Source organism: Pseudorca crassidens, chromosome 13 (assembly GCF_039906515.1).
Source record: "Pseudorca crassidens isolate mPseCra1 chromosome 13, mPseCra1.hap1, whole genome shotgun sequence".
Lineage (NCBI taxonomy): Eukaryota > Metazoa > Chordata > Mammalia > Artiodactyla > Delphinidae > Pseudorca > Pseudorca crassidens.
The window spans coordinates 37,957,574-37,974,042 of record NC_090308.1 but is presented as its reverse complement, the minus strand read 5'-3'; the positions used below and the strand labels follow the sequence as shown (position 1 = coordinate 37,974,042).

At 36.2% G+C, this 16,469-nt stretch overlaps 1 protein-coding gene across 17 annotated transcripts in view; it reads right to left on the bottom strand.

The window, feature by feature from the left end:
* Positions 1-16,469, bottom strand: part of TRDN (triadin) — a 373,079-nt gene that overhangs the window by 60,089 nt on the left and 296,521 nt on the right. For all 17 annotated transcript variants that reach the window (XM_067702211.1, XM_067702214.1, XM_067702210.1 and 14 more), the window contains one exon: positions 10,775-10,813. In XM_067702211.1, the coding sequence (XP_067558312.1) occupies positions 10,775-10,813 (39 nt within the window). The remainder of the gene's footprint in view (positions 1-10,774; positions 10,814-16,469) is intronic.

Genomic DNA, 16,469 nt, shown 5'->3' with positions numbered 1-16,469 from the left:
AATTTTCTTGATTTATTGTAAGTTTCTTTGTGGTAATAATCCTTCTCAGCATATTATAATGACACATACCTAGTGACTAATCAGCAAACACTAGTTTATAATAGAAACAATGGTTGACCTACTGCCTTTACATGGCTATCTGTAGGGATACTTATGAAGTATTTAACACCAATGCCACTTGCCAGCAATTACTCAATTTTCCATGTCAACATAATTTTAATAAATTTTTTATCCCAAAAGAGAATGATTGCTTCCTCCCCCAAGAATTTACAGTACAATTTTTTGTCTTCTTGTTTATGGGGAAAAAAATAAAAGGAAATTTTGAGATAGCAATGCCTGGGCATAAATTTATTATTCATGTTAGCATATCTTCATCGTTCTAATTGCAACACAATCAAACATTGCTTCCAGTCTTCCTTATTTAGTTTTTCTTCTTTTTTAAAATATATGTTGTTATTAATTTAAAAAATTCTATCATCTTTGCTCTATTGCTTCCCCAATCTTTTAAGTAAGTAAATGTGTAAGACATCATTTTTCAAAGTGTGTTCAGCTGAACACCACTATTACATCACAGAAAAGATAACATGGTTGAATAAATATGAGAAACATTGGCTGGAAAAATGTTCAGCAGGTTTTTTACTATCAGATTTTCATAATGTGTTCATATCTATGATGAACTCCAAGAGGTTTTCCCAGACTTATTTAATCTCAAAACTCTTTCATGTATCAATAATTATGGCTAGTCTTCTATGCAAAACACTTTTCAAAATACAAGTGTAAGAAATAACTTATACTGCAGTAACACTTCTCCCTTTACAGTTAGAAAGAAAAACTCTATAACAATAATGTTATTGATTTTTACTCTTAGCTGAACTGTATAAAATTATATGGTCTTTAAAGGCAGAAGGATTTAGTTCAAGGTTTTAAAATTAAAAGTGGTATTATTACACAAGTAGGGAAATAGTACACAAGTAAACTTAAGTAACAAATGAGAGATCTATATTGAAAAGGAAATTGTTTGATTTCCATGGTAATTAAACAAAATGAAATGCTTTAGCTGTTATGAACATAAATTCCCTTATCTCTCAGGTGTTTAACACTGGAATTAGTGTATGCCTTAGTTTTTAGCATTTTTCCATGTATTATTGCCTTTATAGATACTGTAACCCTGTAAAGTTGTAAAGACAGTAGCTGTGAAATCTCTGTTTGATAGATTAGGAACCAAACTACAGTTTCCCTGATGTCACAGCTCCCATTCCTTTTACTCTGCCCAGCTGTTTTCCTAACTAAATGCACTCTCTTTTCCCTTTTTCAGACAAGATTTTAAACTAATAGTCTACAATGTATACAAAATATACAATGTATATTTTCTAGCCCCAATTTCTGACTTCCAACCAAAGGCCTCAAAATATAGTAATTTGGTTTTCCACCCATTGAGCTCCACCAAAATTGCTCATAAGATCATCAGTGACTCCATATTATATATTCCAAAGAATACTTTTCAGTCTTTATCTTACTGCAAATTTCTGCTATGTTTGACATTTTGACAGTTTCCTCCTCCTTGAAATTCTTTCCTCCATGGTTTCTGAGACAATGTCTCGAGCTTCTAAGAGAATTCTCCTCTTTCTCTTTTTTTAACTCCTTCAGAGTCTCCCTCTCCCCCTCCATTCACTCTTTACATATCAGTGTCCTTCCTGGTTGCTTCCTCAGTCCTTGCTCCTCCCCAACACACTCCCCTCGGTAGATGTCAATAACTCTCATCATTTAAGCCAGCACACCTTTGCTGGAAACTTCCGAATTAACTACTGTGTTTTCTCCCCAGCTGCCTGCTAAACACACTTCAATGCACATCCCACAGGTACCTCTAATTCGACATGTCTCTCCCACACCTCTACCCCAATTAGATTATAAGTTCTAGGAGGACAGGAACTTGACTGTGTTTACCAATGGGTGTCTGCACTTACCAAATTGTTACCGAACCCAGGTCTGGCTGCTTGCCACTCTAGAGCCAGTTCTCTAGAGAACATTGTTGGTAGGAAAGGAAAGCTTGCTTTATTTCGGAGGCTAGCAACCTGGGGAGAGGGTGGACTCTCCTGTCCTAGAACCAACTCCCAACTGCTGTTCAGGGGACAGGGGATTTTATTTATTTATTTATTTATTTTATTATTATTTTTTTTTATGGTACGCGGGTCTCTCACTGTTGTGGCCTCTCCCGTTGCGGAGCACAGGCTCCAGACGCGCAGGCTCAGCGGCCATGGCTCACGGGCCCAGCCGCTCCGCGGCATGTGAGGGGATCTTCCCGGACCGGGGCAAGAACCTGTATCCCCTGCATCGGCAGGCGAACTCTCAACTACTGTGCCACCAGGGAAGCCCCGGGACAGGGGATTTTAAAGGGGAGTTTCAGGCTTGTATTGGCGGAGGGAGGGAGCAGAACAGCACAGGTAGTTCTGACAGCCATCTTGCAATCAGTAATGGGGTGGTCTGATCGGAGTCATCTTGGTTGTTTTAAGTACAGTTAGTCTTTAGTTCCAGGGTTTGTTCCCATTTCTCTGAGGCCAGTTCTTGGAATTGTGGCAGCTTATGTCATGGCTACAGCCTGGTCATCATGTAGTTAACTTCTTCCTCCTGGTAGGGGTGTCAGTATCTATAAGACAGCTCACGGGATATGGCTCAGAATATTATCTGTAGTCCTTAAGGAGGAACTAAAGGTCCTTGACTTTGCTTAATGATTAAACTGTTATTAGTTGGTCTCCTTTGACTGTTTTCCTTTGTTTCTGCATTTTCTCACTTCTCTAATTAAACTTATTCTTTGGCTAAAGTTTTTCCACAGACAAAAGGCAGGCTGAGGACATGGGGCCCAGGACCATAGGGTCCTGCTCCATTTCAATATCCCCTATAATATAATAACTGCTCGACAAAAATTTGTATAATAAATATGTCAAAACTTTACATAACACATATAGCTTCCTTTTGCTAAATCTGCACTTCTCTTGAAAATTCCAATCCCAGAAAATGACATTACTGTCCACACACTATCCCAAGAGAGAAACCTGGGAGTTATCCTGAAGTTTTCTCCACTCCACTCCCTTTTCCTTAGTATGGCAATTTTACTTCCTAAATACTTCTGTAATAGCTCTCTTCTTTTCCTTCCTACCAGTGCTCTATGAGAATCTAATAACTCTAGAGGCATTGGTGCAATAGTCTCCTGCCCCCAACAGACTTCCTGAAACTATTGACATCCTCTGTATCATCAGTCTCTGTAATTAACCAGACTGAGCAATTTGAAATTCTAATTTAAGTTGTATCTCATTTTGCTTAAACTCTTGTAGTTGTTCCCAATTTCCCTTAGGAAGAAGGACACAACCCTTACTCGGGACACAGCTGTTCCTCTCAAGCCTCACCTACTCCTATCCTCCACGCAGACCTTTTGCTGAAGTGAAGGTGAAACACTCGTGGCTCTAAATGTTCCTCACTGCTTCCCTCCTCTAGCTGAGGCTTCTGCTACTCTCTCTTGTCTGCAATATCCTCCCCAGGCTTTCTTCACCTGGCTAATCTTCACCCATACTTTGAGACTACTCTTCTATTCTCTCCTTTGGGAATTTTTCTCTGAACCAATAGGCTGGAAAAATAAAACTTTCCTCTGTTTACAGAATTCACTCTGAACAACTTTTTCTTGTTTGTTTGATTTTAATTACTTAGTCCTTTTTTTGCTAGTATTAGCTCTTTATTTACTGATCTCTGCCTAGATAAAATATATTTCTTGAGAGTTTAAAACCTAGCAAAGTATTTAATGCATGGTAGAAATTCTATAAATACTTATTAAACTAAACTTAGCCATTGATCCTACTATAACTTAGTTTAGTTAATGAAACTGAGATTTAATTATCTCTACAATTTATAGGAGCCCTGCATATTCAAATATCCAATGCTTTCTGGTTAACTTAAAGATGTACATAAAGTATTGTGTGTGTGTGTGCGTGCACACATGAACATGTATGTGTGTGTGTGTGAGAGAGAGAAATAGGGAGAGAGAGAGAGGAGGGAGGGAGAGAAAGAGAATGTAAATTCTCTCTATAATCTATTAAGATCCAGTTAATAAGGTTAATACATATTTCTCTTGCAGGATCACTATGGTAAATTTGAAATAGATATTGAACTGTATTTATTTTATACTATGATAGATGTAAATTAAATAGAATAACCAATTGGAACTAAGTTCTTTAAAAGATATAGGCTAGAGATACTTTGATGACTGATAGGTGTAAGGGCATCCTGTTTTCTTTCACTAAGTCATTCACCTTTGTATCAATATCTCAGCCAGCTGGTAAAATAAAAAGACAGTTTACCCTTGACATACAGGTACTTCAAGCAAAATACGTGGATTTATTCCTTTTAAGCTCAAATGAACACACAGGTACAAGCAGTGCCTGTTTGCCTGTGCTGTGTCGCAAGAAAGGAAGGGTTGATTCCTCAGTCATTTCATGGATGACCAAAGTTCAGAAATCACCCAAATGAGACAGTAGATGGACAATGTCAACCAGTGCTTAGTTATTGTGAGGACCTTGCTTCTAGTTAGAAAGCAACCATTCAAAAACACATGTACACTTTGCATTAGCTAAATGTATAGAGAGAAGCTTGATATATTTTTCTTCCCTGGAGATAAGGGCAATCTTAGATGTCTACGAATTCTATAATTTTCTTTCTCAAATTTTAACCTAAGAGTCTACGTATCTAACAAGCAACCAGGTGATGCTGATGCTGTTTTGTGGACCACCCTTGGAATAGCAAGGATATGGATGATAGCCTTTTAATTTTTTCTGCTTTCATAGCTCTTGAAGGCACTTTCACATACGTTATATCATGTGATTTCACAATAAGTCTGTTAGATTAGCATGGAATACATTGTTGATGGGAACTCTATTTCACAGGTAAAGAATGAAGGACTCAGAACTTAAGTGATTTGTTGTAAGTCACTCCATACCTATTGTCCTAGGGTTCCTCTCTCTAAACCATCCTGCCTCTGTTGGTCTTTTACATTTAAAAAACTATCTCTGCATGTGCTATACTGCAAATGCAAGACACATGTCAAAAACAGATTTTTTAAAATAATCATTAACCAATGTCTCCCTTTCTATGAGGATAATTTTGTTGATCTGCTGTGGCTATGGTGGCTTTTGAGTGATTTTTCTGTCTCCTCTGAGAAGGAAAAGGCTGCACAGCTCACAGCAGAGATAATATAGGAGCTGAGACACAAAGTTAGAAGAAACCCATTCAACAAACATTGCTATCACATGATATGCTAGAGGAAAACATGTGCAAACAGACCAAGGCTGGATAATTCATGTTGTGTGTTTAAAGACAGAGAAAAGGGGTGGGTGGGAAAGTAAGTTGCCAAGAATGGAGGGAAGATAATTCAAAAAGAGTCATGTACCAAAATGTTCATTGCAGCTCTATTTACAATAGCCCGGAGATGGAAACAACTTAAGTGTCCATCATCGGATGAATGGATAAAGAAGATGTGGCACATATATACAATGGAATATTACTCAGCCATAAAAAGAAACGAAATTGAGCTATTTGTACTGAGGTGGATAGACCTAGAGTCTGTCATACAGAGTGAAGTAAGTCAGAAAGAGAAAGACAAATACTGTATGCTAACACATATATATGGAATTTAAGGGAAAAAAATGTCATGAAGAACCTAAGGGTAAGACAGGAATAAAGACACAGACCTACTAGAGAATGGACTTGAGGATATGGGGAGGGGGAAGGGTAAGCTGTGACAAAGCAAGAGAGAGGCATGGACATACATACACTACCAAACGTAAGGTAGATAGCTAGTGGGAAGCAGCCGCATAGCACAGGGAGATCAGTTCGGTACTTTGTGACCGCCTGGAGGGGTGGGATAGGGAGGGTGGGAGGGAGGGAGACCCAAGAGGGAAGAGATATGGGAACATATGTATATGTATAACTGATTCACTTTGTTATAAAGCAGTAACTAACACACCATTGTAAAGCAATTATACTCCAATAAAGATGTAAAAAAAAAAAAGAATGGAGGGAAGTTAAACAGGTAAGATGTTTTTGATATGGACCTGACATGAAAGGAAAATATTGAAAAGTCACTGAATAGACGAAAATCCACAGAATTGGTAACCTTTTTAAAATGTCTTTGTGGTGGTGGATTAGACAAATGGAAGCCACATGAAGAAATACGCTGGGGGCAGTATAATGCAGTGGCAATATAATGCAGTGGCAATGAACCTAACACTGTGCCCCTACACATACCCAATTAGAAAATGTAACTAGCATAGGCTTCGGTAGATCTTTGAAGAGGAGATGGAAACAAGATGATTAAGTCATGGGTTTGTATATTTATTCAGGCAAGAGATGATGAGAACTAGACTAGGGTCTTTTTACCGAGAGAGAAAAAAAGGAAAGACCAAATTTGGGAAACATATAACTTAGTATGTACTTGGATGTTGGGTTCTGAAAGAGAAGGGAAAGCTGCAAATGACTCGGACATTTAAGTCAGTGTAACTGAATTCTGAGTCATGAGTTCCATTTTTTGGGATAAGAAACAAAAGGAAAAGTGAATGTTAAGGGATATTGAGTTCAATTTTAAAACAAAGTGGTGTCCAGGCAGATTAACGATGTGAAGATTTTGATGAGGCAGTTAGAAATGCAGTTACAGAACTCTGAAGATTTTGTTTATGAATATCAATTTTCTTGATAAATAAGAAAAGTAAATTATTGCTTATTACTTATGCAAGTCTTTTTTGGTTTTAATTACATTACTACTTATAATTAATGTCCATTGCTTCCTGAAAAGAACACTTAGCTATTCTCCAATTACCTAATGAAATGCATGCCCTGTTTGCCATCGTTTTCATTAGGGGGTAAAAAACAAAGAATTTAGAGGCTAATAATATGCCATGTCAAAAATAACTAATTGCTACAATGTTGCTTCAGTTTTTTAAATTGTAGTCATCTTTTGTTGTTTTATTTTTAACTCTGTGGGTTAAATGTTTTCGTTTCTGTCAAAGAAAAATGTTTTTGTTTTTTTTTTTTGAGGAGTAAGAGATGACGAACATGGTCAGATATTATCTAGAGGTCTAATATGAAGCAAGAAAACTATCCTCTGGGTTTGGCAACGGACATGTTAGTGGTCACCTTTGCAGAAGAGATTTTAGGAGAAAAGATTGCTCACCAGAAGCGTCCTCATGTACACTCAGCTTTAATTTAATCTATCCTTTCATTGTTTTTACAAAGCTAAGGGGAGGATTTATTTCTTCCTCATAATTAAGCTAATGTCCTCCACCTATAGTGTGTATACCAACACTTGTCATATCTGGGGCAGTTCTCTCCAAATTAATATCTCCCTACAGATTTCATGCTCCTCCTCTCCCTGGAATGCTCCACCCTATCATAAACGTGGAAACCACAAACCTAGTTCATTGATTCCACCTGCTGGAATACAGTATTTTGTCTCCTTTTTTTTTTTTTTTTTTTTTTTTTGCAGTACGCGGGCCTCTCACTGTTGTGGCCTCTCCCGTTGCGGAGCACAGGCTCCAGACGCGCAGGCTCAGCGGCCATGGCTCACGGGCCCAGCCGCTCCGTGGCATGTGGGATCTTCCCGGACCGGGGCATGAACCCAGGTCCCCTGCATCGGCAGGCGGACTCTCAACCACTGCGCCACCAGGGAAGCCCTTGTCTCCTTTTAACAGCAAACTGCTGAAAAAAGTAATTGCTGTTCTGCGTCCACTTATTACTGATAAATTCTCTTATTAATTCCTCTAAGCTTCTTTCTACTTCCACCACTTTACTAAAAATGCTCTCCACTTGGTCACAAAATGACAGATTTTTGTCAAATATAATGGCTGTTTCGCAGTCATCATGCCCCTTGACTTTCCTGAGACATTGAGACTGCTGATTTTTCTACTTTTTCTTGGAAGTGTCCAGGCTTTGGGATACTGATACACTGTGTGTCCCAATCTTTCAGGTAACACACTTTCCTTTTTACCAGTTCTTTTACTTTCCAAAGAAGCTGCCTTTCATTCCCTTCTCTTTTCTATCTATCTGTTTATTGAAGAAACCCTTTTCTCCTTTGGCTTGTAACTCTAAACCTCTAAGCTCATAGATACAAAACCTTGTGTGAGGATTCAGAGTGAATATTCCCGATTTCCTAGTGTCTCTAGGACACCTCTGTCCACACCACCTGCATTTCCTTTGCAACTTCTACATTTCATCACCTTCTTCATCTTTTCGTGCTTGAGACCTTAGAGTCATATATAGCTAATGTCATCAGTTTCCAGCCTTTTCCTGTGAAACAGCTTGACGATTACAGAAGCAGTGATACCACAGTACAGAGAGTATGATTGTGATTGTTGTATTCATATAACTGAAAGGGTATATAACAAGATGCTGTTAGTATTTTTCAGTGGGTTGCTAGGTCCTGTGATATTTAAAAAACTTAATTCCTAATAATTCCACACAGAATATTAGTCATGGCTATAAATAATATTTAAAGTAAACAGAATTCACTTCCTTAATGCTGCCTCTCTACCTCTCCCTATCAATTTCTCCCACCTTTATGACTCTTAGATTACTATAAAAGTAAGGTTTTACTCATATGGGCAGACGTCATTGCTGCAGTCCTGCCATTTTCTGTTCCTCATGTAGCCCCTGGAATCTCCTTTGGTCCTTGATCCTCTCCTCACTGTCTCCTGCTTATGCCATGCTCATCCTTGCCTCCGGGCTAACTCCTAAATAGAGCTCCCTTTTATTGAATCTGAACCAAATGGCAAACATCAACTGGATTTCTTATAACAACCCTACCAGGTGAGTATTCAATAGACAAAAAAATTAAAACTCAGAAACGTTAAGGAATTTAGGTCACACCCCTAGCAAGTGGCAAAGAGAGTCAAATTCATGTTTTTCTACTGTAAAGCTGACTTCTGCCATGCTTTATAATCACCTTCCTGCCTCAGACGCTCTTGCATATTCCTAAAATCCCAGCTTAATCCATCATCTCCCTGAAGTTTTCACTGATTGACACAGACTATAGCAATGTCCCCTCTCTCTAGACTCCTAGAGCACTCTTTACAAATGTAACTAATTATTTGGTAGCCATCTTTCAATAGTTCATGTCTATGTCCTTGAGCATATTCTCTTGGGATGGAAACAATATCTTATCACTTGTTTCTAAACTTTGTATCAACAAGCACAATTCTTGACATATGGCAGTGATATTAGTATAATATATGTTGTTAATAAATTGTTAATTGATTATGTTTCATAATAAAATAGCCCTTAGTGCTGATTTCTCTTTCCTTTTAGGAAGAGAAAAATAAATATAACATAAAAACAGGCATAATTATTTAATGTCAATCAATAATAGGAAATTTATAGTGCATATATTACTATTTTCCATTATATACCAAAAGTAAAATAAAGCATAAAATACAATGCTATGCTTACAGGAAGGGGTGACATCATGCACCTTTTATCTGGCCAGCGATTTTTCGCTGACCCCAGTAAGGGTGCTAACAGCAGTAAAGTAATTTATATACATAGTTTTTGCTTTTTCTTCAGATATATCTAAAGTTCAATTATAACTTTTGATGTTAAGACTCAATGTATCATTTTGTCTTTATCATGCATTTTTCTTACTGTTTAAAATTGTTGATTTTTCCATTTATCTTCCAGAGAATGCATATTTTCAGATTTTATAAAGTCACTTAAAATGATTATTTCATTCACTAAAAATACAAAAACACTTAAACAATCCCTTTTGATATGCTGAAAATACTTTTCGTAGAAGTGACAATAATTTGGGTTACTATTTAACCTATACACAGAAGGATGAAGCAAGAATTACTTAAATGTAGGTTAAAATTTGTGAGAATTAGTATATGCAAATATTTTAACACCAACGATATGAATGCATGTACATAGTATCACTTTCACTATAGGGAGAGATATAGATATAACCTTTTGCGTATGTAGATACAGACATGTAAATATGTTCATATAGATATAAAATATTTGGTATAGGGTTAGCCCTAGAAAGACTAATTAATTGGAGTTTTCCTCAAGAATTTTAGTCTTTTTTTTCCCCTGAACTTTATTCTATGATGTTTCTTCTTCTAACTTTTAACACCTGTCTTAAAAGTGACCAGCTAATCTCTTGTCTTCCTTTCTCGCAGAACCTGTTTGCAGGAAGTCTCTTGTAAAAGTATTCCAATTTTCAAATTAATGGTCAGTAAGGCAATGGATTACTCCTCCAAAGAGTATTTCGATATTTAATTAGCGGGAAAGAAAATAGTTGAATCTGTTATGTTGAACTGTATGAAACTACTGTTTCTGAGGTAAAAGATGTTCGAGTACAGGTGATTCCATAAGGTTCAACCAATTATAAGAATAAGATTTAGGCATTTGTCACAATCCGGCTAAATTCTCTGAAACTGAAATTGTCCCCTTAGCACTTTGTAAACAATGTTCGGTTGCCCAGTAGATAAATAAGGAGCAGCATATGTTAACAGTTCCAATGCTTTGACAAACGTATCTGAAATTTGCTAACAGAAAACAGAAGCTATATTAATTTTAGCATACTTTTGTGTATGGCTTATTACAATTAAAATATTTGGGGTACACAAGTATTTTTTCAATGTTTTCAGCATTTCAAGGCCTTACACAGCCGGATTGTAACACTGGCCTTGTTCATTATAAACAGAATATATACTTATACGTAAATCTTACAAAGTGTCCTTACCTGCTTTGGACATCTTTTCATCTTTTTTAATTTCAGGTTCTGGAGTGAGACAAACACATGCACACACACAAACAAACAAATTGGAAAAAATAAGCATTTTTAAAAATCCGTACTAAATAGAATAATAGGCAGGTTGAACAGATTTTTCTCATTTGTCCTCAGTTTCAATTATAGTTACATACTTTTATCAGTATACAATGGAATATGTATTTATAGTAAACTATAAAGTAACTTAAGCAACGGACATTGGTTTAAATTCCAGTTTGCTAAAAAGTTTTATACTAATCAAGTAATTTGGCATTTTGTCTTTAATAAGAGCCCATCTCTTATAATTCATAAATTCTCTAAGCATTGCAAATAAGGAAATTAGCCAAAATGGCTCAGAAAAAAAATGTGTTGTAATTTTTCCTAATTTGACCAATTTAAGCGATTTTCTACTTCTGACTACATACGTTGAATTCATGGAGCTCCACCTGGTGGTTAATTTAATCATTTCAAACTGGTATAATTATTGTTTTCAGTAGTATTTGTTATTAATTTTATAAAATAAATTGGATTAACTTCAGTATAATAGTATAAACACATTAAAATAAAGTATTGTGCTTTCTTATTTCCTAGGACAATGGCTTTTGTCTAGAAACTCTGCATTCTAACTTAATATCAGTATAGGATAAATACATAGTTTTTTGAGCTATCCAAGTAATACTCATGACACTACCCCAACAACTGCAATAACGGATATTTTCATGTTCCCCAGTCCTTTCTCTTATTTAAACAATTTTGCCTTGGCCTCATTGTTCTCCTCTCTCGGCATAAAGTCTTGTTTTGATTAATAGAAGGGCTCTGGTACATTACAATTTTTCCTCCCTTCAAACCGCAGAAAAAGTGAGCTTGTGGTTGGGATATTACTGAGTACAGACTTTGTGTCGGGGTAGTGCTAACCAGCTTTATTTGGGTCTTAGCCTAATGGAGTCTATTTCCTAGAGTTACAAGTTTTTATAAAGCTCATTTGCTTAACTGAAGAATTTTATGTAATAGAGAATTCCATAGCCATTCACACCCTACTTCCTGTACCACTTGAATGCACATCCTGTAAAAAGGGATATCAGCGCTGTTATTGCACTTCCACACTCCCTGGCACATATTTCTCTCTTTTTAGTTGACGCATTCACTTAACCAGGTAGGATGTACATTATTTTAATATTTTCTATGTGCCTTAATGTGGTATAAAATTTCGTTATACGATTTTTAATTAATTTTTGTTTATTGTCTGTATCCCCTCTTTCGATTTTAAGTTCCATAGGGCAAGAGTTGTGCCTTGTTTACTACTCAAATATCAGCATTTGGTCAAATATCTAACACGTGGTGTATGATCAATAAATATTGTTGAATGAATGACTGAACAAAACAAATACAGACAATGAAATATAGAGCAAAAAATATAGAGAAATATGAAATGCTCCCTCCTGTGTATCTGTAGTCCTAGAAAAACTGATTCATGCTTCTAGAGTTAGAGATAAACATTCAATGTCCTAGGACAGGATCCATAGGCATGTTGCTCATCATGTAGAGCTGTCTAATTTGAAAGAGTTTTGCTTCTCACTCTACACCTGGTTCTCTCCCCTGTCAATCACACTGCCATGTAATCTTGAAGTGGAATCATTTTAGACTTAATGTTTGTCAAAAGACCTTCTGTAAAAAATAAAAGTTATGGGGAATACTTTTATCAGCTATGAGCACAATACAATCAGAACCAACTTCTACCTTGTTCATGAAATTTTATAACCACTCTTATGATCATTCAGCATGCATGTGGCTGTGGACCCTCTCACGATGTGAGAACTACTGACTTTTGGTGTTATGTAAACAACACTAACATGATAACCACACAAGTTATGAATTCTTGGGAAGCGTGGAAAGGGGGGCTCTTGGATCTATAATCTGGCTTTTTTAAGCAAGCTCATTTACTTAGTTTTGTGACCTTGGGCATTACTTAAATCCTCAAGTCTCAATTTTGTCATTGCTGAAATGGAGAAAATAATGTTGTAAAATTGATGTGAGAATTAAGAGTGATGTGTGGAAAAAGCTTACTTATTTTAAAATTATGCTCATGAACTTAAATTACATGATCTCTCAAGGTAATTTTCTTTTGTTCTTACAGAACGGGAACTTTACTGTTGAATATGCAAAGCAGGAATTGATAGGTGAGGATTTCTAAGGTGGACATCTCTTTTATTAGCCTACTTGGTCACTAAGAACTTGGTGCCCTCGTTTTGTAGACAGCATTTCTACTGAAGTGTGTCTTTAGTTTTTGAGTCACATATGGATGCCTGTTCTTAGTCTTATAAAAATGACAATATATATGTATATATATAGACATATTTCATGTATATATGTATATATAGTCAAATAACAACAACAATATATATGTCTATATATATATATATTTTTTTTAAGTTTAGTCAGAAGTCTTCATTGAGGGCTTCCCTGGTGGCGCAGTGGTTGAAAGTCCGCCTGCCGATGCAGGGGACACAGGTTCATGCCCCGGTCGGGGAAGATCCCACGTACCACGGAGCAGCTGGGCCTGCGCGTCCGGAGCCTGTGCTCCACAATGGGAGAGGCCACAACAGTGAGAGGCCCGCGTACCGCAAAAAAAAAAAAAAAAAAAAAAAAAAGTCTTCATTGAGAAGTTTCAGGAAACTAAGGGCAGTATTTGATGCTGAAGACTGAGATCTGGAAGCCGGGAAAAGAGAACGGGAACTTTTATTTTCACCCCGTCTATACTGCTAAATATTTTTAACCATTGATTATTATTGTATAATAAAATATCTGGTTATTTTCACTTGAGCCCTTCCTTTCTGGGCTCAACTCACAAGCACTGCAGAAACATAGAATCAAGCAATCCCCAAGCTGAGTGTTTGAAGCAGACAGCCTGCCATTTCATATGCAGCACTGACTTTTCCAGGCAGTTGATTTTACTTATGAAATGTTAATTGCTGGTGGGTCTGGGGAGGAGAGCTTCATTAATGATTTTTCAGTGTCATCAACACTGTGTTCTCAAGTAAAGCAGGCCAACCAAAACTTCAACATGCATGTGCTTGAATTAGAGAAGGGCAGCAGTGGGGATCAACTTTGTTTAGGAGTCTCTATTCTGTCTTTATAAATTGAAAAGAAAGAAATCTATGCAATACATAAATCCCGAGAATGTGCATTCTTTTAAGAATATCTCCACTATAAATACTTTGTAAGTTAGAAGCTGAATGCCACTGATTTTTCTTTTCCCAATCTTTTTTGTTATCATTATCAAATTGCTTCTTCAGCACATAGAAGCCTTATATATGTAATAAAATATAATAATAATAATTCTTGGTTTTGCAACTAATGATGTTTTGTATTTTATATATGGCACTAAGTAAGTGTATTATATGCATTATCTATAATTTATTTATATAATATTAAATATTCATTGTTATTAGCTCTCTAACCCCAGTAGAATACAAATTTCATGAGTCCTGGGGTGAATTTTCATTTTCTCTGCTGTATGATAGTGTCTAGATCAGTGCTCTACACAGACTAGGGATCAATAAATATCTGTTGCACAAAATTTGTTACACGAATGAACAATTATATAATCCTCACTTACCACTTCTATGAAGTAAATACTATTATTACACCCACTTTACAGATAATAATACTGAGGCTTAATACTTGTCTAAGTATGTACTCCCTAGTAAGTGGAAAAACTGGTCTTTGAATATTGATTTATTCCAAACTCCAAAGCCTTAAACACTTGTACGCACACTGCTATAACTACTGTTGATACAGACAGAATGAAAGTTTTAAAATATTTCATGCATAAAAACTACATAGTAAGCCACGTGCTACATCTTATAGGTACAAATTACTAACAGAGTCATTAAGATTGTAATTAGCATGAATGATAAAGCCACTGAGGTTTCTATTCTTTTCCAGTCAGTCATTAAATCATGAATCGTATAAACAGTTTCCTAAATTAATCTGGTTAAACTAGGTAAATATACTGAACATGGATAGAAAATTGATAGCTTTCTCACTCACTGCTGGAGTAGTATTCAATATTTAGTGGCGTGGCAAGATTTTACATTTAAAAGCAGGTCACCAAACCTATTTATATAAAATATACAAAGGAACTTCAGCATTGTTTTCCCTAGGCAATTGTATGTGAGTTCTGGTCTGAGGGAATCTGGAAAGCCTGCTGGCAAAGGAGGCAGGTCATATTGCCAGGCATGACTCCCAAATCTACCTCAGGTGGCTGTGTGACCTGGGCAATTCACTTCCAGTGCTTCAATTTTCACATTAATAAAAAAAAGGATTGCTGTGAAAATGAAATTGAACACTACGTGTGAAGCACTTAGCATCAGACACAAGGCCAACAGTGGATGTTAGTCTCTTTACTGATATTTGAAATGATTTTTCTTATATTTTTCTACCAAGATGTTCAATAAAATATAAATATAAATATATTTAAATAAAGCAATTAAAGTTGTATTAAATGAAGTAATATTCATAAATTTATTCTAAACCCATGATTTTTATATCATTTGAGTAATCATTTGCATTTTTTGATGAAAATCCACTACTATTATAATTACATACATATATACATTTACACTTTACTGTGTCCTCATTGTATTATTTAACAACAAATGGTTTGCAAAACTCACACACACACACACACACACACACACACACTTTCATATTTTGTTCTCTGCATGAGGCTTTATTGGATGGGGTAGAGCACTACTGTCACTCCAATCAGCTCGCTACACAATTTGGGATTTGGAAGAACCATCAGGGAACACATGTTTCTTCTTAACTATGTCTTAAGAGAAAGTGTTTTGCAAATAAGAGGTCTGTTTTAATAGGTAGCATTTGATTTCATCTGCTGTGGACACATTATTTTGTGACACTGGTAAACACAACTGTGAGAAAGACAAGCTTATCTTTCAGTTTGATTTGAAATGTCTTCAGTTCACAGCTTTCCAAAAGACAAAACTGTCCTGAGTTTGGGTGAAGTTACACAGAGAACCAACACCCGACAGCCTCTACCCCACAACTTTTCATCTTATCTCTGCCTACATTTCTTTCCTTCAATATTCCATGGACTGTTTAATATTTTCCTTCCTCTTATTGAACCATGTTCATATGTTTATGAAACCTCATGCATTCTCTATGCTCCTATTTTTCCTGCTTGAGTTTCTAAATCGATGTTATCTTTGGTTGTAAACTGAGGAATCCTTTCATGCATAATAAAGGGGCAAGGTGATGATGTTCTCAAGTAATTGCCCAACTTCATCCAAAGCAAGAGATCATTTTTTGCACTGCAACTGGAGAAAAACAGACACAAACCAAATGAACAAAAAAATCTCTCAGTATGAAATTTATTTCCCTATTTAAAAACCAAATGGTCTAATGTGAGGCATCTAAAACACTCTAAATTTTAATTTTCTCACCTTCTGAAATGGGAGAAATGACACTTAGCTGATGTATCTGTGGCTGAGATTAGACTGAATAACTGAATAAATATTTCCTGAGCGCTCATGTACTAATACCTATATCATAGATATCCATTGATTGGATGAAGACTTTGGTTTGCTTTGTCTAAGTCACCACTGGAGGCCACTTCACTTTTACTCTTTCCCAGCTCTCCTTCCCA